This window comes from Monomorium pharaonis, chromosome 5, assembly GCF_013373865.1.
Source record: "Monomorium pharaonis isolate MP-MQ-018 chromosome 5, ASM1337386v2, whole genome shotgun sequence".
Classification (NCBI taxonomy): Eukaryota; Metazoa; Arthropoda; class Insecta; order Hymenoptera; family Formicidae; genus Monomorium; species Monomorium pharaonis.
In genome coordinates, this window is record NC_050471.1 from 17496987 (window position 1) to 17522414 (window position 25428).

The 25428-nt window shown below is 33.8% G+C and overlaps 2 protein-coding genes across 3 annotated transcripts in view; both read left to right on the forward strand.

Annotated features, from left to right (window-relative positions):
* The first annotated feature begins 4073 nt into the window (after positions 1-4073).
* Positions 4074-5279, forward strand: LOC118645775. Its single transcript, XM_036287482.1, has one exon. It carries the CDS (start codon positions 4074-4076, stop codon positions 5277-5279), a length of 1206 nt encoding a protein of 401 aa, XP_036143375.1.
* A 3486-nt stretch (positions 5280-8765) lies between these two features.
* LOC105836061 (tyrosine--tRNA ligase, cytoplasmic) overlaps positions 8766-25428 on the forward strand; it is a 62763-nt gene continuing 46100 nt past the window's right edge. Inside the window, exons 1-2 of one of the 2 annotated variants that reach the window (XM_036286650.1) lie at positions 8766-8859; positions 20002-20422. In XM_036286650.1, coding sequence (XP_036142543.1) covers positions 20049-20422 — 374 coding nt within the window. In that variant the 5' untranslated portion in view covers positions 8766-8859; positions 20002-20048. The remainder of the gene's footprint in view (positions 8860-20001; positions 20423-25428) is intronic. The other variant, XM_036286651.1, reaches the window with a different exon arrangement.

The following is a 25428-nucleotide window of genomic DNA, read 5'->3' on the forward strand; positions in this document are numbered from 1 at the left end:
TCTTCAATAATTGATAGAATCTCGTTGTCGTGAGCATTGTGCCCTGCCTGGTGTGAGGCCTCGAGCAATCGAAGGCGATCCACAAGCTCGTTGGGATCATCCCAATGAACATAATCGATTTTGTTATCATTTAATGTAATAGCGCTCGGTATACCTTGTCCAACTTTTACGTCTGTTACTAAAGGCGCAATTATATTTTTATATTTAGACCCTTTGTTGCCCATTACTTGATTATGTGCAATATGCCCGCGCCTATATGCATTTGTTACCAATAGAATGTTTTTATAATTCTGCAGGTCATTATTCGTGTACATGTTGGGCATTTTCATGAAAATTAATTCGTACAGACCAGGTGTTCCCACATATATTTTACCATCTATGACTATGCTGTCATTCTTATGTATGTCGATGCGTTTATCGCCGAGCATCGTTCCAAAGTCGGTGAAATAAACTCCATAAACAGTATCTATTATGACTGGTTTTTTACCACTCAGAACAGCTCCCATATATTTTTGACCTAATGGACCATAGTGTGCGTGCAACTTTTCACGTCCTTCTCGCGTTTCCAACTGTTGTCGAATAGACGTCACAAGCGATTCATTGGCTGCGACTTCAAAAACGTCTTCGACAGAAGGTACATGACTGTACGATAAATCGCTATCATGTAATATTTGCGATGTTTCATTCAAATTAGTTGGTACAGTTTTTGATCGTCTCATTTTTTTAACAGGAGTAGAGGTCATTATAGAATTGTTAAGCGAAGCGTTTAATCGCTTTCGTTTCGGTTTTGGTTCTGAGTATTCGTCTTCCCCCGAAAAGAACGATTCATTCTTAATCGGATCTGATACATTACCAACGGTGTTTTCAACAATCTGTTTTAATGGTTCGACAATGGGCTTAAAGTGTCTCTCCAACGCCATCTCTTCTTGCACTTTACCCGCTTTCAAAGCGCGATATTTTTTGCGAATTGAATCACTCGTTTTCGCAATCTCTTTCACAATCTTCTCACGATTCATACTGTTATCTGTGTTATCCATGTTGAGAAACGCTACTTGGTCAACGTATCGAAAACAACTAACTGCTTTATGGTATTGCGAAGTCATTAAATCCTTTTCGATACCGTCCATTAGCGAGCGCACTATCCTTATCTATCACTAAAAATCCATACTTTTGTTGCCAACAAGTATGACATAAATTGCTAAAATCCTCGTAAGACATATCGGTATTTACATGATCGTTGTACGCATGTTTTAGATTAGTACCATCCTGCTTGAATAAAATTAGCAAATTCGCATTGTCGCGTATAAGATGTTTCGGTATCTTTGCATACGTCTGACAGAGATAGAAGCAGTCGACGTCCACGTGTCGCCCCATTGCAAAGTAGTCTCTTATCGTATCTTGCTTATCACACGCCACGTCATCAAAGATAAAAATGGAATTCGGAAGCGCTTCACTCGGCTGAATGACATCACAGTTATTGGAGAATGCAAAATAACTAACTTCTTCAATCGGTGTCAATAAATTTTCCAAATATCGATATTTCGGTTGTTGTAATGATTTCGAGTACACATACACATTCTCAAAACGTACTCCATGCGGACTTTCCAACAAGCTTATTAATACGTTTGTCTTGCCACAATTTGACGGACCGCAAATTATACCGCGTATAGAACTCGGCAACATGTTTCCATGTCTCCGTATCTTTCGTTCGGACATTATCCTGTCATCGAAATTTGTTATTTTAATCGCTGGTGAATGTTGTACGAACCGCATATTTTTCCCCTCTCATAAGAACTGATAAAAATTATATTAAGACCGATCTATTTATAGAGACGCGCCGAGCAAAATTGCTCAGTATGTAAAATGTTTCTCATATTGTCACATCCCTCTGATATACTCGATTTGAGCGCCGAACAGTTAGAATTCGTATCGAAGCCTATTTTGCTACGCGTGTGTGGCAACTATATCGAACACGTGTGGGATAGGCTTCCGGAACATATAAAGACTGATCCAGAGGTTCAAAGCTATCGTCGTTGTTACGAGCATTATAATCAATCGTGGCAGCAGACGCACATCGACGGCCCCGCACCGTTGATAAAGAATTGTCGCGAATGCCAGCGGTAGGTCGCGGCTTGTTAAATCGTGCGATAAATGCGCTTCCTTTTGAACTGCATATACCTGGATATCAATTTTGCGGTCCGGGTACTAGGCTGAAAAAGCGATTGGCCAGAGGCGATCGGGATATTAATCCGTTGGACGTGGCGTGTCGCGAACACGACATTGCGTACTCCCGGAGCAACGAACTCACCGACAGACACGCAGCTGACAATATACTCGCTGCGGAAGCGCGAAAACGCATTACAGCGAACGATTCGACTTTTGGAGAAAGAGCTGCTGCAGCAACCGTTTGGGCAGCTATGAAGACTAAGATGAAAATCGGTATGGGCTTGAAAAAGAAAAAAAGAGATAAGAAGAAAAGAACGAGTAAACGAATACTTCCGGTAGCGAAACGCGGAGGTGTTTTACCCATTCTACCGCTATTGGGAGTTCTCGGGTCGTTGGTCGGCGGAGCGGCGGGAGTTGCGAAAGTTGTGAATGATAACAAGGCAGCGCAGCGTCAGCTGAAAGAATTGAAACGTCATAATCACGTCATGGAAGGTCATGGAGTTTATCTCGCTCCATACAAACGTGGACAAGGAGTTTTGATGAAAAGAAAAAAAAAAACGTCAAAAAGACGTTAAAAATGCCGAAAGGTGTAACTACCAACATACAATTATTACAGCTAGCAAAACGTATGCGCATTCCATACTTTAGAGGAATTTTTATGCGTACGGCATTACCAACGGCTGGAGCATATCGAAACGAGAGTGGTATTGTAAATTTAGATAATGCTGAAGGATCGGGTACACACTGGGTGGCATACGCAAAGAGGGGAGATCGCGCTATATACTTTGATAGTTTCGGCAATCTTAGACCGCCGAAAGAACTGGTGCAATATTTAGATGTAAAGCGGATCGAGTACAATCACACGCCATACCAACGTTACGATCAAAGCAACTGCGGTCAACTGTGTTTGCGTTTTCTCCAAACAGTTAATAATCAATTTAAAGACTAACATTGTGCAATTTAACTCAGTATTCGTTTCAATATGTCACTGACGTTTACGCTAACCGGCAAGAGTAGCATCCTCGCGGTAAGCTATTTTCCAGCCGTAGATTTGAGCGATGGCGATTACGAGCTCGGCCTCACAGATTTTGAAACATATTATACCATACCTAATGTAAATTCATCGAATAACAAATTTTACTATGACAAAGACGACAAGGAAATTATGATTCCGGAAGGATCGTATGAATTGCGTGATATAGATAGATATTTGAAACACGCAATTTTACAATCTCATCCCGATGTTGCGGGAAAGAGGACGTTTCGCAAAGAAAATGAAGACGAGAGCGAATATCCGCTGGTGATTCGTGCTAACAATAATACAATGAAGAGCGAGATTATGTGTGCCTATCGGATAAATTTCATTAAACCTAACAACATCGGATCGCTGTTGGGATTTTCATCGCGTCGTATTCTTGAATCGCGATTGTGGCATGAATCGGATGCACCTATAAATATCATAAACGTAAATATTATTCGCATAGAATGTAACGTGACTGCAGGTGCGTACAGCAACGACAAGTGTGTACACACGATACACGAATTTTCACCGAGGGTGCCACCAGGATATAAGATATCGGAAACACCTGCACAGATCATTTACCTTCCAATCGTCGCACGGAGCATTACTGATTTGACGATTCGCATTGTGGATCAGAACGGTCAATTACTCGATTTTCGCGGAGAGGAGATTACCGTTAGATTACACGTACGAAGACGATAACGTGAGATGCTCGTGTTGAATGAGCAAGTGAAGGACACAATTTTTACACCAATCAAGAATATTCGACCGTGTGACATAAATTGTATGACAGTTAAAAATATTCGATCGTCTGATAAAAAGAAACTCTCCGCGTCAAACGTTGAATTTTTAAAATCATTGGGATTCGTCGTACGAAATATCTAAGATGTCTAACATCTTGAACATTGGAGGCGAGCCGATCTTTGACGACAGCATCGTCAAGATTGAGACTCATACGTACAATCCGTACGCCAACACCACTTTTGGATACAGCGATGAAATAAGGATACCCATACAACAGCAGGATTTATACACGTTACCATGTGAAAGTTTTCTCTACGTCGAAGGAAGATTGGTGATGAAGAAGAAAGACGATAAGGATAAAGATGAGATAAATCTCGGAAATAATTGCGTGGCGTTCATGTTTGATGAAATTCGATATGAACTCAACGGCGTGGAAATTGATCGCAACAGAAACGTTGGAATAACCAGCACTCTCAAGAACTATGTATCGTTGTCATATGACAAAGCAGTAATTATGCAGAATGCAGGATGGGAATTTTCGTATAACCTACCGGAAGGATACTTCAACTTTTGCGTACCGCTTAGTGTATTATTGGGCTTTTGCGAAGATTACAAACGCGTGATTGTTAACGCTCGTCACGAATTGATCTTGATACGAGCGCGCAACGATAACAATTCTATCGTCGGAAATTCTACGGCTCAACCGGAAATTGAATTATTTAAAGTGCAGTGGCGAATGCCGCATGTTACGTTAAACGAAGTCAACAAATTATCATTGCTGCGAGCTTTGGAGAGTGGACAATGTCTAAGTATGAGTTTTCGCTCCTGGGATCTGTATGAGTACCCTTTGCTGCAGAGTACGACGAAACATTCATGGGCTGTTAAAACTGCAATTCAGCTCGAGAAACCGCGCTTCGTTATCTTCGCACTGCAGACTGGTCGAAAAAATATCATGTCACAAGATGTTACAATCTTTGACGACTGTAATTTGATCAACGTAAAACTTTATCTAAACTCTGAATTTTATCCGTATGACGATATGAATTTAGACTTTCGTAAATCTAGATATGCAATTCTGTATGACATGTATCGACGTTTTGGTAAATCTTATTATGGATATGAGTGTGAAACGCTGCTCAACGTAATCACATTCCTGGAAAAAGGACCTTTTGCGGTCATTGACTGTTCGCGACAAAACGAATCCGTCAAGAGTGCTACCGTAGATGTGCGCATAGAATTTGATTGCAAAGAAAATGTTCCCGCGAATACTACCGCTTATTGTCTCATTTTACATGATCGTGTAATTGAATATTGTCCGTTGTCCAACGTAGTGCGCAAAATCATGTAACATCAAACTGATAAAAACTGAGATATTTGGTATTAAAGTACAGTCTTGAAGAGTTACTCATAATGATCGTACCGACATTTGTGGATCTGCAAGGATTCATTGTCGATAAAAAATTTATCGTAAAGGAAGTGGCGGTACTGAAAAAAGGATTCGTTCTCACGCATTACATTTTTGCTAGCCCCATGCCATGGCGTGTTCTTACAAAATCCGACAAGTCTTGCGCTTCTTGGTTGATTGCATATCATCATGGATTGCAATGGAAAGACGGGATGATACCGTACAGCATGGCGAAACGTCTGATTACATCTGCAGTGTGTAATACGGAAGATGATGACAGAAAAACTATCGTATACGTTAAGGGACTTCAGAAACGAGAATGGTTGATAAACATACTCGATACCGATGATGGGATATATATCAAGACATTGGATGCGGATTACGACGACATTGAATCTTTAAATAATCTAGATGTTAGTAATACTATACGATGTGAAAAACATGTTAAGAATTGTGCTTTACAAAATGTATTTAAAATATATAACTGGTGGTCGCAACACCAAAATAATTGCGAAATTTTTTCAAAATAAAGAAAAATAAAACGCAATAAAATGTTTATTTCTACTTTTTCCTGTACATATAAGATATATAGATGTATGACGCAGTTTGATAACGGTTCGATAGCTGTACGATGCGGTTCAATAGCTGTATGATGCAGTTTGATAGCTGTACGATGCGGTTCAATAGCTGTATGATGCAGTTTGATAGCTGTACGATGCGGTTCAATAGCTGTACAATGCAGTTCAATAGCGGTTTAATAGTGGATCGATAGCTGTATAATACAGTTTGATAGCAGTTCTTTATCTGTACAATGCAGTTCAATAGCGGTTTAATAGTGGATCGATAGCTGTATAATACAGTTTGATAGCAGTTCTTTATCTGTATGCTGCAGTTTGATAACAGTTTGATGCAGTTTGATAACGGTTAAATAGCTGTACAATGCAGTTTGATAGCTGTACAATGCAGTTGATAGTGGTTACATAGCGGATCGATAGCTGTATGATATGGTTTGATAACGGTTCAATAGTGGTTCGATAGCTGTATGATGTGGTTCGATAGCGGTTCAACTATGATTCGGCAGCTGTATGAAGCAGTTTGATAACGGTTCTTTATCTGTACGATGTGGCCCTCTCCATCACTTTCTGTTCTACAATCTTATTGTTAGTACATTAAATTTCATTTTTTTTTTTTTTTTTTTTTTAATAATTAAAGTTTTAAATATTAAAGTTTGTCAAAAATTTTTAAATTAATTTATACTATTTTATTAAATAAATTATTTTATATATAAATTATTTAAATAAATATTATAATAATTATGCGTAGGAACGGATAATTACAGTTAAATTTGTAAATGTTATCATATTGTTCATTTTCTTTAAGTAGTTGATAAACGAACCGAAAAGGTGCGATGGGTGGGAGCGTATATATGTGACTGCGTATGAAAGAACGCAACGAAAGAGAAACAGATAAGACTGTATGGTTGAAGATATCGCGTACGAGCGAGAGAGAGAAATTCATAGTAGAAGGAGAACGCAAGCACCGCGGCGATGGCTGCTGAAAGAGATCGCGGGTGAGAGAGAGAGCGCGAGTACCGCGGCGGGCGGCGGCGGCGGGCGGCGGGCGGCGGCGGGCGGCGGCGGGCGGCGGCGGGCGGCGGGCGGCGGGCGGCGGCGGCGGCGGTCGCGGACCCCGATTCCCCCTCTACCGTTCGCGGACCCGAAAATCCCGCGTTAGCAATTCCCGCACCGCGGCCGCGGACCCGAAAATACCGCGTCAGCAATTCCGCGCCGCGAGATCCCCGATCCGCGTGACGTCATGCCCCCGCGCGCCTACGAGTTCCCCCCGCACACCCGCTCCCCTCTCGGAGCTCCCGAGTTAGAACTGTCCTAGTATTAACTACTTTACTGTAATATATTTATTCAAACTGTATTGAATATTAATTTTATCTATTTTCACTATTTTAATAATATTTTAAAATGTTGCTGCATCATTGCTGAAGTAATATTGTAAAATAATGTCTTTGCAATATCTCTAAAACATTACATCGCAATATGCAATGTTGCAACGTTGCAGCAATGTTGCTGCAAGCTTTTGTGCTGTATGGGTAATAAGTAAATAAATTAATGCTATTTATTTCTAATGTTTTGCAAAATTTAATTGCTTTTATAAAAAATAATATAATTGCGTCAGTTTATAACATATTGGTATTATATGTATAAGACAATAACAAGTACCCATATCAATAAGTCAAATTGGCGTAGCAGATAGAGTACAAGGTTCGTCATCCTAAGGTTCCGGGTTCAAACCTACCAACGGCAAGTAAGAATAAAATAATTTAATTTAAATTTAATTAATCAATAAAAATTTGTCCTAAATTTAGTATGTTACTGTTGATAAAAATAATTTTGAAAAAATGAATTTTTATTTTATTTTTTTATCTTTAGTTGCAGTTTAAAAATATCTGATTTAAGAAACCTTTTAGATATCCGATTTAAGAAATTTTTTAGATATCCGATTTAAGAAATCTTTTAGATATCAGTTTTATGATATCTTTCTGTTCTCAAAAAACGGCGCATTGGTTAACATTCTGACATCATTATGTTATCTTTTAGAAGTCTCTTTATGTTATCATTTTCAGAAACAAGATATCTTTTAGAGATCTTTTTGACAACGTATTGTTCACTGGGTTATAACCCAGAAAACATGTTGCCGTTAATTTATTGACAATTTGTCATTAAGGCCCAAAATTTTCGATGCCTCAGGCAACAATTGTTTTCTGGAAAGCACCTGCTTAATTTTCTCCACAATAAAATTTATATTTTATAGGAGATTGTTGTCATCCATCAAAGAGATCGAGTGGTTTTGGATATACAAAGAGCAACTGTAGAACAACCAACAACAATTAACATTGAAACCAACGATAACATCAAGATTGTGCTATCAGGTAAGAAAAATAATGGTAAAAAGTGAAAAGGAATGTTAAATTGTTTATCAGCTGTCTTAATTCCGACAATTGTACATAGGCCGGTATTCATAGTCGGGTCTTATATTTAAGATCATCTTAAGTACTGTCTTAAGATGCCATCAACCAATCACAGAGCCGTATTAGCATCTTAAGACATTGCTTGAGACGATCTTGAAATAAGATTTGACTATGAATACCGGCCATAGAATCTCATCCACTGATTTCCACATTCCGATAATTGTACATATTTTGTAATACGTCATATTGTTGAAATAAATAACAAAGTATATGTAACTAAATGTTATTATTTAAATAATTTGATTTTCCTCTTTTTTTTATGTCATTAATAATTTTACTAAATCTCAAGATTTGAATTTTGGCGCTATTGAAGAGTGGGGGGATTTAGGAAGGCCTCCGAGCTGGTAGATGGCTCTGAAACTCGGCACGCTATTTAATTAATTTAATATTGTGCTCTTATGGCAGCTTCCACTCTATCTGATCCTCTTTGCTCAGAAGCTTATTGAGGCTCCTCTAGGCTCTAAGTTGAATCGGTGCGTGGTAAGTACAGGTTAATATTAAGGCTGTTTTTTGTCGCTGCACTGCTGCATTGGTGCAATAAGTTAGAATAAGACAAATATATTTTTTCTCATTTTAACCTATTGCACCAGTACAGCAGTGCAACGAAAAAGAACAAGCCAATTGATGAATAAATTTTTATTACATTAGTTAAACAAACGTTCTGAAATAAGCTTTAAATATAAAATCACTTGTAAAAACATATTTTTGAACGTGGTTTGATTTAACTTCTCTCACAATGTCAAAGCAAATAACGATGAGAAATTACGAATGTGTCCATATGATATTTTAGGTTACTTAATGTTAACACCATCAAAAATTTTAACAGATGTTTCTTGTATTGAAAATTGATTTATTAATTATGTTATTGTTAAACATTTAATATCCTGTTTTTTTTATTTTATGTAACTTTGCTTTTTAATGTAAAAATTATTAATTTATTTAAAGAAATTTGATAAAAAAAGATAAAGATTTAAAAATTTATTAAAGCCATATGTTTATTAAATCTACCCAGCTAACTATTTCCTGCCAAATTGTTATCAGACTGCTAAAAATTTCTTGTGGAATCAAGCTGCCAAAACCATGACCTACTGTGTCCCCAAATTTCAAGCAAAAATTGTCATAAAATCTTGATATTGAATTGGATGCAACTCCAGAGCAGATCTGTCACTAGCAATACAATGACAAATTAATGCAACAAATTGAGAACAGATGTTGCAATGTAAACTCACAGCAGAATTGTGTTAAATATGCAGCAGATCTGTACACAGAAATGATGACAGATTTACTCTGCATTGGTGCCAAATGCAAAATAAATCTGTATTTATAAATGACGACAGATTGGCGACAAATTTGTTGAATCTAAATTTCATGTTCACAATCATGATTTTATTTGAGAATTGATGTAAACTATCTCTCTAAATTTCTTGGAGTGAAATGTCACTCTAAAAGAGTGAAAATACTGCCAGTTGAAATAGAATAAACTCTCACTTAAATACATCCTGTAAAAGTATGTGGGGGTTCTCTGCTACACTTAGCACCTCTGCACGCACAGCGAAGAAAGCTCATTTTTGCTTACCTTAGTTGTGCTACAGGTGGTCTTTATGTAGCGCGTCAGCTGCATTTTACTCACGAGAAAGTTAAGCTACGTGTCGGCGGTGCCGCACTTTTTATTGACAATTTGACATTTAGATAGATCTGCTGCGTTTTTGGCATCAATCTGTCATGTACTTTGACGCACACATGCTGTTGCATTTCTACAAGCAATTTGCTTGACTTTGGTGTTTGTCGTCAATTTGTCATCAATACTTTCAACAAATCTGCTTGCAGTTCACTATTATTTTGTCATGTATTGTGATGACAGATGTTGCTAAATATTCGCTGAATATCTGCTAACAGTATTTGAAATGACAAGATATGTTTCTCATTTGGTGACTTTTTGGCAACAGAATCTGTTACCAACATTTGCAAATACAGATATAATACTGATCTTTAGTTTTGAGACTTTTGCTACATACTGAAACATCATGTTTATTATTAATTTTTATCACTTTTGCAAATATCCAGATAGACAAATGTACTGAATATAGTGTGTAAATATTTTCTACATTTGTAAAATTTTACGATATAACAGCACAAAATTACAAATAATTTAAACATAGCTATTATGTTGTCATATTATATAGTATATTTTGTAATATAGCAATATATTTCCATTATTTGTAAAGACATAATTACAAATGTATATATATGAAATATTCCTAGAAAAAAAATTATATTTTATTTGTATAATTTATGGAAACAACCTATTGAAGCAATCTATTTAATTTATGAATGTTAATTTTGTATTATTCTGTTATAATTTAATATTTATTTTCTTATAAAATATACTCAACTAATAGAGAATATATTTGGTCATAACTGGTTCTTTATGTTAGTATTTACTTGTGTAATTTTATGTATTTTTTAAAGTTTACTGAACTGTGCACTGAATAGATTTTTTAGTGTTTAAAATAAAGTTACAAAATAAACCAGATTAGTAATATCATAATATTAAATTGATAATAATTAATAATTATACTAACAAGCATCTATTACTTTTTTTTTTTTCAAATATTTCCCAATTTCTGCATCAGAATTATTTACAGTATTGAGGTAAAAAAGGGTAACAGATGCTTGTTAACACACATTATTATTAAATTGATTATTAATTTAATATCGTGATATTACTAATGTGCTTTATCTTATAACTATGTTTTAAAGACCAAAAAGTTTATTTGACACAGTTCAGAAACGCGTGCGCGTGTCGCAAAGCCCGTCATATATATCTGATGTATGACACATATATAGGTATATATACCTAAATATGTTTCTTTGTTATGTTACAAGATGTATGAAGATCCCAACTTTGAGCCTCTATATTTGAGCCTTGAAGATTGTTTGGAATCAGACTGCAAGTGAATTAACTTTTGATCTACACTTTAAGCACTATCATATAACAAGTTTTTAAAAAAAATTAGATGGAAACTATTTCTTGTAAGAGTTCTACAAGATCTTTTTATATAAAATATGTTATTGTTATTTTACTGTTTCTTATTAGTTTATTTTGTAGCAGTAGATTGAGCAGAATGTGTTGATATAACCTGGGAGCAAATTATTGTCATGAAATCTGTCATGCAAAAACCTGTCATGATCTGTGTTGATATTGAATATAAAATAATTGCAAAACTATCTCTCAATGGTTTCAGTTCTAACTTGTAAAATTTATTGAGCTTTCTATGTAACCAAAACTATATGTATAATCGAAATAACAGACACATCATAATTATTTATGTATTTATGCATGTGCTTAATGCAAGACACAATTGTACTTTTGCATCAAAGAAACTAATGAGCATAATACTTAAAAAATAATATTTGATTTTGATATAAAGAAGAAAGACAATGATATAATACTTTTCAGAACCTATATTGTATGGAATGTAACATATATTGTTCTAATAATTCATTTATAATTATAATTTTAGCCCCCTTAAGGGAGTTCCGCTGCTAAATCAAAATGAACAGATTTTTATGAAACTTTGTAGAGAAGTTTAAATTAGTGATGTAAATTGAACAGTTAAAATTTCAGAAAGCTGAACTAGCTAGTTATTTAGATATTAAATATTTTATTAACATGGGCTCTTATGGAAATTGATGAATTTTCAGGATTTTTCAATTTTTATTGTATTAAACGTAGAAGTAATAAACAGATGTTAGTGAAATTTTACAACGTTACATCTTAACTGGCTAGAAAAGTACTGTTTAATTTTGGAAACGATGCACTTGTTTGTTTGAATGAAATAATTGATAAGATAAAAAAAGTTTACAATAATTAAAGTAATACAACACGTAAGTGTGGTAAATGTGTGCTAGTGATATAACATGAATTTCAAATTGTTGTATTTAGTTATCTAAGGATGGTATAATAGTGAAGAATGTTTATTCTCAATTAAAAAAAAAAATATTTTGTAACGAAGGTAGCACTTTAGCCGAATTATTTCTTATTAGGTATACAACATTGCTTCTGTTGTTTTTTTTTAATTTGAGGCTTTATTGTGAAAAACTGGTTATACATTTACGATTCAAAGTATTGTCTATTGCTGGTTACTTTCTCCTATCTTTCTGGCAGCATACGAATCCCGCGTCGAAAAAACTGGTCATCTTTTGAGACGATCCATAAATCGATCCAATTTTTTACTTTATAAGAACGGAAGTGCTGGTCAGCCAGGCCTTATGTCATTGATCGAAACAAGTGATAGTCAGAGGGAATAATGTCCGGAGAATACGGCGGGTGGGATAGGACTTCCCATTTCAACGTTTCCAAGTATGTTTTGACGGACTTTGCGACATGGGCTCGAGCATTGTCATGCTGCAAAATCATTTTATCGTGTCTATCGTTGTATTGCGGCCATTTGTCTTTCAGTGCTCGGCTCAAACGCATTAATTGCTTTCGATATCGATCGCCTGTGATTGTTTCAGTCGGTTTTAGCTCATAATACACTATGCCGAGCTGGTCCCACCAAATACAGAGCATGACTTTGGAGCCGTGAATATTCGGTTTGGCCGTCGACGAAGCATGGCCGGAAAGTCCTTATGATTTTCTGTACTTGAGGTTATTGTAATGAACCCATTTTTCGTCCCCAGTCACAATACGATGCAGAAATCCCTTCCGTCTTTGCCTTGCAGGCAGCTGTTTACAAACAAACAAACGCCGTTCAATATCTCTCGGCTTCAACTTGTATGGCATCCAATTTCTTTGCTTCTGAATCATTCCCATGACTTTCAGACGTTTTGAAATGGCTTGTTGAGTCTCCCAATGATCTTGCCAATTCTTCTTGTGTTTGACACGAGTCTTGATCAAGTAATGTCTCCAATTCTGCATCTTTGAAAACCTCTCTTCCACCACCATGCCGGTCTTCGACATCAAAATCACCGTTCTTGAAGCGTTGAAACCACTCTCGGCACGTTCTTTTACTAATAGCGGCCTCACTATACGCTTTTGAGAGCATTCGATGAGCCTCAGCCGCAGATTTCTTCATATTAAAGCAAAAAATTAAAACTTCCCGCAAACGAGAATTTGACTCGTAAACTGACATTTCCAATCGAGAATAACTTTATGATGCAGACACAAATCGACTAATATTTTGATGGCGTTATGTTTACAAATGTCTAAGCTTATTGTATGATGTCTACGATCTATTTATTTCGACCACCACTTACCGCTACAGCCATCTATTGGAAAACGGCGGAAGTAAAGTTGCACACCTAATATATTCACCATTATTAACTTTAGACCATTATTAACATATACAAAAAAAAAGACAACAAAATGGTTATTTGAATATTTTTCTTTACTTGTACTGAACCCCTGTACTACTTGTGTCAGGTTTGAGCAAAGGAACTTCATAACGGCCGTATAGGCATGTAAAAAATACGTTTTTTGTTATTTTGACCCAGACTATAAAATACTCAAAGCTTATCAAAATCAGGGTGAAATACTTGAGTATGTTTACTTGTAACTAAAGACAAACACAAATGCAACTTGCGGAAACGATTAGTTCGTAAGATATACCGTTTTTATTAAATTTTTTAAAATTGATATTTTCTAAATTACAACTATAAACTAATAATTTAACTATAATAATCTAATTTGAGTTATTAAACTTTTATTTTTTTTATTTTTAATTATTTACAATGAATATTAACAAACAATAGCCTTTGAAAGATCTTTAAAAAGATTCATATTATTAACACGATGTCATTGATACTCTGTAAGTCTACAATATGATTTGAAAATGTATGTCGTGGAACTCACTTTCTAGCTAAATAATTTTAAATTTTTAGCTAAAACGTCGTAATGGGCACCATAATTACTCAATCCTCTGAATGTTTGTGCAAATCCTTTGAAAATTATGTGGAAATGTGAGATAAATTTTATTTGCATAAAAAATTGAGCATAAATCACGTTGTGAGAGCGTAAGTGGCACTGATGCCCACTACGACGTTTTAGCTAAAAATTTAAAATTTTTTCTACTTTAATATACTTTATTTATTATATTATATTATAATACTTTAATATTAATTAATAATTATATTATAATACTTTAATGTTAGATTATTCTTATATATGTCAGTTTTGTTTCTAATAAAATAAGCTTTATATTGTTATATCATAATTTTTATAGCATTTGAAAAACTTTTGATTTCTTTTTCAACATCTATGCAAACATTTGCAAATTTTATTATTGTAAATAATATGTTTATATTTGTCTGTCTGGATACTTGTTTATGTAAAAATTATTAATAATTCTGAATGAACTTCTGAAAAGCCCATATCTTCGATTTTTTGGAAACTGTATACTTATGTATTTTGACGTGCTGATTACAAAAATGATATTAAAAATTGGCGCAAATTTGATTTTTATGACGGAAATTATGAAAAACCCATAAAAATCATGTTGAAAAATATATAGGCGATTTACAACTCATTGATATGTTTAATATATTACGGTCGGTTAGAAGTAGTGCCATAAAAATCACGTTTTTTTTTCCATTTAGTTCCGTAAATAATGGAAATTTTGAAAAATACTTTACATAAAAGTTGTAGATCTTAACGAAATACACATTTTATGTTTTATTAATTTTTGCTACAAAGACAATAATTTTTTAGAAAAACGACGTTAAATGTTAAAAACTTCAACTAATCTAATACACATCGAGTATTATTAGTTAATTTTAATGCTTACTTAAACTACTCCAAAAAACTAAAATATTGAAGACGGTAATAAAGACGGTGAGTGGACTTTGCTACGCGTGGAAAATCGCAAACCCATGTGGTACAGTATACAAGCTTGGAGGACATCGTTTCACTCTGTAAGCAAGGGCACAGTAGTATAGGAAAGAACAGTAGGCTTACTCGGCATCGGTGCCTTTTATCTTATGACTAAAATCTAAAAGATCCGCCATATTGCTGATTGTGCGCGGGTTTCAATCAATGATGCCAGTTTTCGGCCGCCAGCACCAAGCTGGTTTCATTGGTGGGGGCACGCATAACATACTTAGTCGCCACTTGTTGGTTGTGCATATCATATGCACAAGTCATGCGCAAGGGACGACGATTAGCACGGTTTTTAGCAGAGTGAGCCTACCGTTTTTTCCTATACTGTAGCAGGGGGGAGTATGGGTGGACCTCGCTACGCGTGAAAGTCGCAAACTTATGTGGTACAGTAGAAGCGTGGATATCGTTTCGCTCTATAAGCAGGGCAGGAGGGAGTGTGGGTGGATCTTGCTTCGCATGGAAAATCAAAAACCTAATGGTACAGAAAACACGTGAACGGGGGAGGAGTTTTGCCCCCCATTCCAATATTAACTAATTATTATAAATTAACTAGTAAAATTCTAATTGTGTTAGACGAGTTATATGAAGTTTTGAACATTTAACGTCGTTTTTCTTTTAAATTATTGTCTTTACAGCAAAAATCAATAGAACAAAATGTGTATTTTGATAAGATCTACAACTTTTATGTAAAGTATTTTTTTAAATTCCTATTATGTACAAAAATAAGTAAAAAAAGCCATAATTTTTATGGTTTTTTCATGATTTTCACCAATTTGCACCAATTTTTAATTACTATCATTTTTATAATCAGCGCGTCAAACTACGTAAGTATACAGTTTAAAAAAATCGAAGGTGGCTTTTTGGAAGTGCACTCATAACTCTTGCTTAGACATTAGAAAATTTTTATATAATTGTGTATATTGAAAAAAAGTATGTGTAAAAGTTATAATAAATGTTATAAATAATTGTAGCCGATATTAAGATGATCACAATAGCTTTAGCCCTTCAAAATCAAAGTGGTTTTCGAAGGCATTTTTAGCGAAAATCACGGAAAAGATAATAAAAGAAATTTCTAATTAACACATGGCAAAATAAGTGTACTTTTATTAATAAATAAATTAATAAATAAATTAATGAAAACGACAACTGCTCCAATCAGCTTAATTTTAACATACGTTGTCAAAATCACAATCCTGAGAGATTTCCAAAAGTATTTATACAAGCGAGTACCGTCGCTTATTATTTGTTGAAAAAAAATCGATGCGAGTGAGGCCCGATTGCGCACATAAGCGATTGGACATAGTAGTATTTTCCAATTGGACACAGTCTCGATTGGACACAGATCCGATTGGACACTGCCCGATTTGACACGGACTCGATTGGACACACCCGATCGGACACAGACCCGATTGGACACGGTTTTGATTGCACACTGTCCCGATCAGACACAGATCCTATTGGACACAATAGCGATCAGATACATAATGTTTGAATTGGACACCGAATTAATTGCACACGGACCCGATTGTACACCGACCCGTTTGCACACGGACCCGATTGCATACGATACGATTTCGCATCGTAGAATAATGCAAAAGCAACCTAGATAGCACAGGAAATTTATCATAAATTTTCAAAAATATTTTACAACTTTATTAAAAAAAAATATTTTTTAAAGATTATATTTTTTATAAACCATTTATAAATGATACAAAAATTATTATTAACAATACATAAAATATATTTTTAAAATGTACTGAAAAATATTTATGGTATATTAACTCAAAATATTTTTTATATTTTTTGATAATAATAGCATAAATATTTTAAATATTTTTATATATGGTTATTCTTTTTTTATACCTGGCAAACACACATAAAAATATGTTCAAAATATTAATCATAAATATTTTTTCTTTTTATAAGTACTTTATAGTCGCAAACCCATGTGGTGCAGAGAATGCTTTTCATACACACACACACACACACACACACACACACACACACACACACACGGAGGGGTGCCTTCGGCCGTGTGCAATCGGATCCGTATGCAATCAGGTCCGTGCAATTAATCCAATTCAAACATTATGTGTCCGATTGCTGTTGTGTCCGATCGGGACAGTGTGCAATCGGGACTGTGTCCAATCGGGTCTGTGTCCAATCGGGTCTGTGCTCACCGAGACTGTGTCCAATTGGGAAATACTACTGTGTCCAATCGCTTATGTGCGCAATCGGAACAGTTCCATCCGATGCAGACCGTTAGGCGATTTATAATTTATTAAAATGTTTAAATGGTAGAATGTTGTATTATTTAAATATAGTTACAATATATGTTAATTACAATATCATCAAAAATTCCTTCCAAGGAAAATTTTTGATTGTATTGTAATTAACACATGTTGTAATTAAATTTAAATAATACAACAATTTATTATTTAAACATATTAATGGATTATAAATTGCCTAACGGGCTGCATCGGATCTTTATAATGAATATAATTTTAATTTCTATTAAATTAAATTAAATTTCTTAGTTTTATTTAAACTACGCGGCGACAGGTTTTGTCAGACTGGCAAGACAGTTATTAAGCTAAATTTTGATGCTCAAGATTCTACCATTTATTTATGTGCATGGAGCTTTAAATATTCTTTTTGGTAAAAATGCCGAATAGGGGACCTAGCCTTAATGACCTTGACCTTGATTTTGACATATGTTAAGGTCATGACCCCGAATAATGCATAAAAGGTTTTAGCCGTCGCTCATGATTTGTTAAAAAGTTATTAACAAAAAAAGATTCATAAATACGATACATGATATCTCTGCTTTACATGAAGTCGCAAACCCATGTAGTGCAAGAAACGTGTTAGCGGGGTGCAGGGAAAAGGTTTTGCCTTCCCCCTACATCCTTGCATTAATTTTTATAACATATCCTATCTCCGTGGGGCAGGACAATGTGGAAACGAACAGCGTCGATATTGTTTAGCATGGAAAGTCGCAAACCCATGTGGTACAGTACAAGCGAGGATGTTGTTTTGCTCTATAAGCAGAGGGGAAGTGTTTGTGGTCCTCGCTTTGCGTGGAAAGTCGCAAACCCATGTGGAACTGTGTGTAAAAAAAGTACATGTAATTTGGATAATTTTTCGCAAGGTTGCATCACTTTGAAGATTGCCTAAAAATCGGTCAAAATCTTTTTTTTGCGCCAGTGTATATATACATATATATTTATATAATATTTACATATATGTATATGCATATATATATATATATATATATATATATATATATATATATATATATATGGTATATATATATATATATATATATACAGTGAAATCCCGCGTTAGCGGAAACTATCCCCTCTATATGCACTCAGCTCACGTGAGTAGTGTGAGTGGGGAATGGCAATGCAGTTGTGTAGTATGTAAGCAGTTATGACGTGTTCCTAAAGATTTGAAAAATTCACGCAAATGTAAATAAAATAGCCAACACTAATTTAAAGTAAATTGTTTAAATGTAATTACATAAAAAAAGAAACACTGATTGCGATCAAAGCTGGATTTCTGGTTTGATAATATTTTATTTATAAATTATATGTTGGAAAATAATAGATTAGAAGTATAAGGAATATAATTTATTCGGGAATATAATTTATTACAGAGATGCGAATTCTTTGGACGACTATAGCTATATAGGACTGACTTGACCTGAGACGTCGCTCTGCTTGCAATTTTATGATCGAATATATTTAGTCTTGAAGCGTAAACATAAAGCGTAAACTGGCTAGATGGCAATACCGCTACGTCCCTAAATTTCACAGAGTGGGAGTGAAACCAAACAATAGGAGGTCACTCCGCGTTAGCGGACTCAGAACTCCGAACAGTCCGCTAACGCGGGGTTTCATTGTGTATATATATATATATATATATATATATATATATATATATATGGATAGATAGGGTGAATTTTAATGTTTTCATATGCCGTACATGTATTAAATTTGCAATCGGTAATCTATCTCTCGTGATAAAAAGTTGACACATTTATTAAAATTTACCTTATATATATTGTTGCCTACGTGTTGCCAATTTGAAATTTTTGAAAACAAATATACGGCAAGTTGTCACTATAAGTAATCGCACATTTGCGTGATTTTGGTGAAAAAAAAGGAAAAATAAAAAGGAAAAAAGGAATAATATAAAGAAGAGAAAAAGGAATAATATACAGTTCTATTTTTAAAACACAATGTCTTTTATATAATCTTAAAAAATTGATTTTCAAAAATCTTGCAAAATATCTTTTATATTTTTTAAGATTTTTGCCTGGGACAATTAATGTAGGATATTTTTTATCGTTGCTTCCGAATAAAAGGGCGTTAACTCGGAAACCGATTGAACGGGACATTAACTCGGAAGCCGATTGGAAAAGGCGTTAACTATGAAGCTGGTTGAAAAAGGCGTTAACTCGCGCGCTAAATTTTTTTGTTTTATTTTAAATTGGTAGCACTGCCGAAATAATTTTGATGCTTGATTTAAAATATAAACATATTGAAATGAAAATTAATATGCACATGTAGGTAGAGAACCAAAATTATTTCGGCAGTGCTACCAACTTGAATTGAATCGAAAAATTTGAGCGCATGAGTTAATGCTTTTTTCAACCGGTCTTCGAGTTAACGCCCTTTTATTCGGAAACGATGATATATCGAATAGTTTATATTGTTACAACACAGTAATTTATTTAGGTACTTACAAGAAATAATTAACGGCACTGCACGAGAAAAGAGTAATAATGGCTTTAACATGGATCGATAAGTACAAGCTGATTACCAGAAATTTAGCCGAATGGCTGGGAGATGAGAAACTTAAAAGTATCCTAAAAGAACGTAATTTAAGACTGTATTGGGGTACAGCTACAACAGGAAAGCCTCACATTGGCTATTTTGCTCCCATGTTTAAGATAGCCGATTTTTTACGGGCAGAAACCGAGGTAACAATTCTTTTCGCAGATCTTCATGCATATTTAGATAACATGAAAGCACCTTGGGAGCTTCTAGAGCTTCGTACTCAATATTATGAGGCTGTGATCAAAGCAATATTCAAGTCAATCAACGTACCATTGGATAAATTAAAATTTGTCAAAGGCACAGACTACCAATTGTCTAAGTAAGTATTAAATGAACTTTTTTTATTTTATTATCTTGTATATTATATTTGTCCTTTTTCTTAATATATTGTTTATATAGAATAGAACATTAAAAGAATATCGTTGAGGTGTAATAATATTGAATGTTACTGTAGTATATTGTATAACAAATACGAGATTGTTTGAATGTGAAGAGCAAATACATGAGCCAAAGACGAGTGCACTTACTCACTTCAGTAGACAATAATTGAACTGCAACATATTTTTTTGTTACAAGTGCATAGAAAGTGACGGAGACGAGAGCGAGTTCAGGCGTGGAAATTTGTAAATAATAAAACTTTAAATAGTTTTGTAAAAAAATTCTATAGAATATGCTTTACTCGGTTATAGCTGGATATCTTTGTGCTGATATTTACTTGAGTGATTTTATATACCTTTTAAAGTTTACTGAACTATGCGTTGAATAGAAAAACACTATTACCTTCCAATCTCACTAAATTGAGAGCATTATTTTTCTCTGATGGATATCTGCTTTTGATGTGCTTCGCCAGGGGCCAGGAGTATCCATAAGGATTTTCTTTGTGATACAAAAAAATGAGGGGTATCCGTTTTGAGTTGTCACTAGAGAGGGAAAGAGACAGCATATCTTTTACCGCTCGCGTAGTCTACGTGAGCATCTGAACTGACATTGCTGCTGAGGGTTATGTTGGATTTTCGCCGTCGTATCGAGTGCTAGTCGCTCATGAGTGCAATGGCAGACATACCAACTAAAATTTCTACGGATGCCCTGCTCCAGGCGTAAACTGGTCGCCCTGAAAACTGGTTTAGTATTATGTCTAAAGACGGCCTAGGTTCGAAGACTCAAACCTCCTATACTGTTTCAGTGTTGTAGGATCAGGGTTGGGCCGGCTTACTGCGTTTGTTTTATGATCAACATTTTATAAGTTAGCGGAACAAAATGAGCAAAATTAATTTTAATTAATATTTTTATTGCTAAAAAGTTGCAAGAAAAAATGCTTTGTTTTTTAAAAAACAATGTTTTATTAAAATAAGATTTAGTTAGTAGAACTATATATAACACAGGGTGATTCAAAACAACTTTTTATCTCTAAAATGTCATATTCCTGACTTAATTCTAAGAAATTTTTTTCTTTTTCAAAATTTTGATTAAAGTTTTTGAATTATTAAAAGAAATAGTTGTCATATTACGAATAAAGTACAAAAAGTAAGTAAAGGCAGCGCAATTCACCGTCAGACGCTAGGCGCTTGAATGACCAATTAATGGCTATACATAATAAGCATACATGATTTTGAGAAGAGAAAATTGTTTCAAAATAAAATTAGAAATGTGATATCTTAAAAACAAAAATTTTTTATTAGCCCACATTAACCCATCTATCGAGAAAAAATGTAATAACTTTATGAACAATTTAATTAATTTTTAGACTGCCGGAAAAGAGGTCAGATAATACTATAGAAAAGTTACAAAAAAGTATACATATACATGTATACATATACAAATATTAGATACATTCTATGTAAAATTCTTAAATTCTGCGTTGCTATAATAGTGGGTTTGCCGGCAGTCTAAAGATTAATAAATATCAGCACGAAGATCCAGCTATGACTGACAATGAGTAAAGCATATTAGTTGTGCTTGATCTATATTTTCTTATTTAAAACTTTATATTTGGTAATATTTATTGTATATATTTAAATATTTTTTCTTAATTTTTGTGGCAAAAGATTTTCTATAATTTCTTTCGCGATTTGGACGATCTTTGGAAGTGTAAATTTGCTGCCACTGATATAACATTTTTGGTGTTTATCTTTCATTTTTTATTACTTATATATTAATCATCACTTATATATTCATCACCGCGTATCCGACCGCTTTTATGTGATCTTGATATGACTGATGCCTTTGTTAAGTGACACGAATTGGTTAGCTAAGGTTAGACTTGCAAAAGCGATAAAGTTTTAATAATTCTACGAGAGTTTGTATACGTGTATTGTATACTATATGTGTGCCGCGAGATAGCGCGTTTGCGATAATAACGAAGGCAAACGTGCATAAAACGGAGTAAACATGCAGAAATGTATTACCGCACTATCTATTGGTAAGACAAAAATGGTAAAATCATGAATTATAGGAAGAAACTTTCATGGGAAAATGGCGATTTTTCAAACGAAAAAGAAACGCATAATGAATGACTTTCCACGCACATGTAATAAAATACTACATTGTGTAGCAAGTGTGGAAAGTCGACTGTTTTTTACAGTGTAGGGAATTGACACATGAGTCGAAGATGAGTACGTTTACTCGCAAGAATGGGCAATAGCCGATCCGCAGGAGTTGCACATGTTTTTTGTTACATGTACGTCGAAATTGTGAGAAACGACAACCTATTAAGGGCAGAAAGAGGAAATTACAGGGAGCAGAGCCTTTGCAAGAGAAAAAACTTTATTTTTGTTTACTTTTACGTAAATTAAATTCTTCAGTAATCTCTTGTAATTTGAATGATCTCTGACAATGAGTTTGCTGTTACTTTTGGATAATGTTTTGGTTTTTAGATTTTTGATATTTATCTTTACTGACGTTAATTACTACGTATAGATGTATAGACTCACCACGTTATAACTGACACTATTACGTTCGACTTTTTTTACACGGTTTTGATATAATGCGTTGTCTGATTTGATAGTTTTGAGTGACATGTTAATGTACGATATGTATAGTAACGAATTGATAGGTTCGCGAAAGCGACGAAGCGTCGATAATTCTGCGAGAGTTATCATGTGTACGAAATGGTGCGCATGCAAGTGTAATAATGAAGGTAAATGTGGAAAAAATCAAGTGATTGTGTAGATAAATCAGGTAATTGTGTGGAAAAATTATCAATAGAAAAATACTTTTCCTTATTAGAGACTCTGAAAGGGGAGACTGATATAAGTTCTAGGATAGAACTTATGGATAGAAAATGGCAGATGTAACTAACTTAAAGAATAAAAATATGAAGTGTCCAAATAGTCAGAACAAGTCAAAATACAACAGTAAAAAAATAAAATGAAATGTTTGCAATACCTCTTGAATCTGAAACTAAATTACTACAATTCCTATTTCTTTTTTGATAGTTCTCGACAGTTCTTGCACAGTTCCAACTATTTCGATGCATTTTGCAAAGAGTTTGTTAATTAATTCTTTTTAATTAATTATTTAAACAGGCCGTTGGCGCACCATCTATGAGACGTATGGTGTGCTGACAGTTATCACTTTCTCGGCAGTTTCCAATAGTTCTCACATAGTTCCAATTATTTTGGTCCATTTTACAAAGAATTCCATCAATTTATTATATTTAAACAAGTTGGAATTATCAAAAAATACCAAAAAATTTGCCCGCTATGATATGACACTTTACTTTTTTGATACTCTTTGCAAAATGCACCGAAATAATTGAATCTATGCGAGAAATGTCGGGAATTGTTGAAAAAGTAATAGAAACTCAGCATGTCGTACGTCTCGTAGATGGTGCGCCAGGGTCGACTTAAATAATTAATTAAAATTAAATAATTGACGGAACTCTTTGCAAAATGAAACAAACGGGAATTTTTTGAGAATTATAAAAAAATACAATAAAATTATTTTTTTTGAAACTTGGAATGCCATGGGAGGGTAGCACGTCAGATTTTTTAAATAATTATATATAAACTATCAAGAACTATAGAACTATTGTAAAACAAGCTAGAACTTCTAAGAAATAATTGATTTTTATTATTTGGCTGCGTAAACTTAGCGCACCATATCTTTAAATTCAATTTTTTTTTATTTAATCAACGGAACTCTTGAAATTTTTTGCAGAGAACTCTAGAACTTTAAAAAATACTAGAACTTTAAAGAAACTTTTGAATTTTTAAATATGTTATGCCAAGTTTACGCGAGTCTAAAGTAATGCATGGTGCAGCATCACAACAGCAATTTTTATTTTTTTTTTACTATGTTGCATCACTTGAAAAAATTGAGCAAAAATATATGTTACAGAAGATATTCTAGGAAATATTTATGTTAGGGAAATATGGTTAATGTAAATCAAAAACGTAACTTTCAAAGAAATTTTTGAAATTAAAATTTTTTAATTCTTATTTTTTGTCAAAAATTTATTTTAATTTTAATGGGAAAAATTATCTTATTGATATTTATAACATATGTTTTTTTCATAAAAATTGATCGAGCCATTTTCGAGAAAATTAACTTTTTATATTTTTCTTTCCCTCTTCATATCTCCTAAAACAATAGAGATGTTACGTAATTATTCAAAGAAATTTTATATCACATTCATGTGAATTTATAGCATAAATTTCAACCCGATATCTGCGGGCGGCAGATTTTACATGCTCATTCCACTGGATCTTTTAAAAAACTATTGCTATTTAAAATTCATTCTTTGGACTTGTTAAAATATACACTCAGATATGTATAGTATATTTTAGAAAGATAGAAAAATCAATCTTAAACAACAATCACAATAGAAAAGAAAGTCGCCAATATTAAAATAGTCATTTTAAATTGGCACTCCCTTATTTCTCAGAAATTAAACATTACATTGTATTACTACTGATAAAAATTTGATCTATTTAAATAATTTACAAAATAAAAGCTAAAAATCTTAAATTATAAATATGTAGACTAGAAGATTTAAAAATTATTACAAAAAGTTAAGATTCATACTAACGATTCATACTACTATTTGTACTATTATAAAAACAATGTAACAATACAAAAATAATGTCAAGCGTTTCGACCACAAATAGTCATTTTCAGTGACAATAAAAATGTTAATAACGCGAAACGAAGAAAATGTATGAAATTATTAAAGTTATTACGAATTAGGCAGATCAGTATTTTTCATTCGCTAAGTATTCAAGAATAAAAACTTTATTGTATATGTTAATAAATGAATAAATCTTAGGATTTAAAAAAATCAGAATTGTTTTACCATATCAGAGATTTTCTGTAGCTCACAGTACT

Excerpts from the sequence above, each read along its gene's own strand:
- LOC118645775 (XM_036287482.1), top strand. The coding sequence starts at position 4,074 with ATGTCTAACATCTTGAACATTGGAGGCGAGCCGATCTTTGACGACAGC.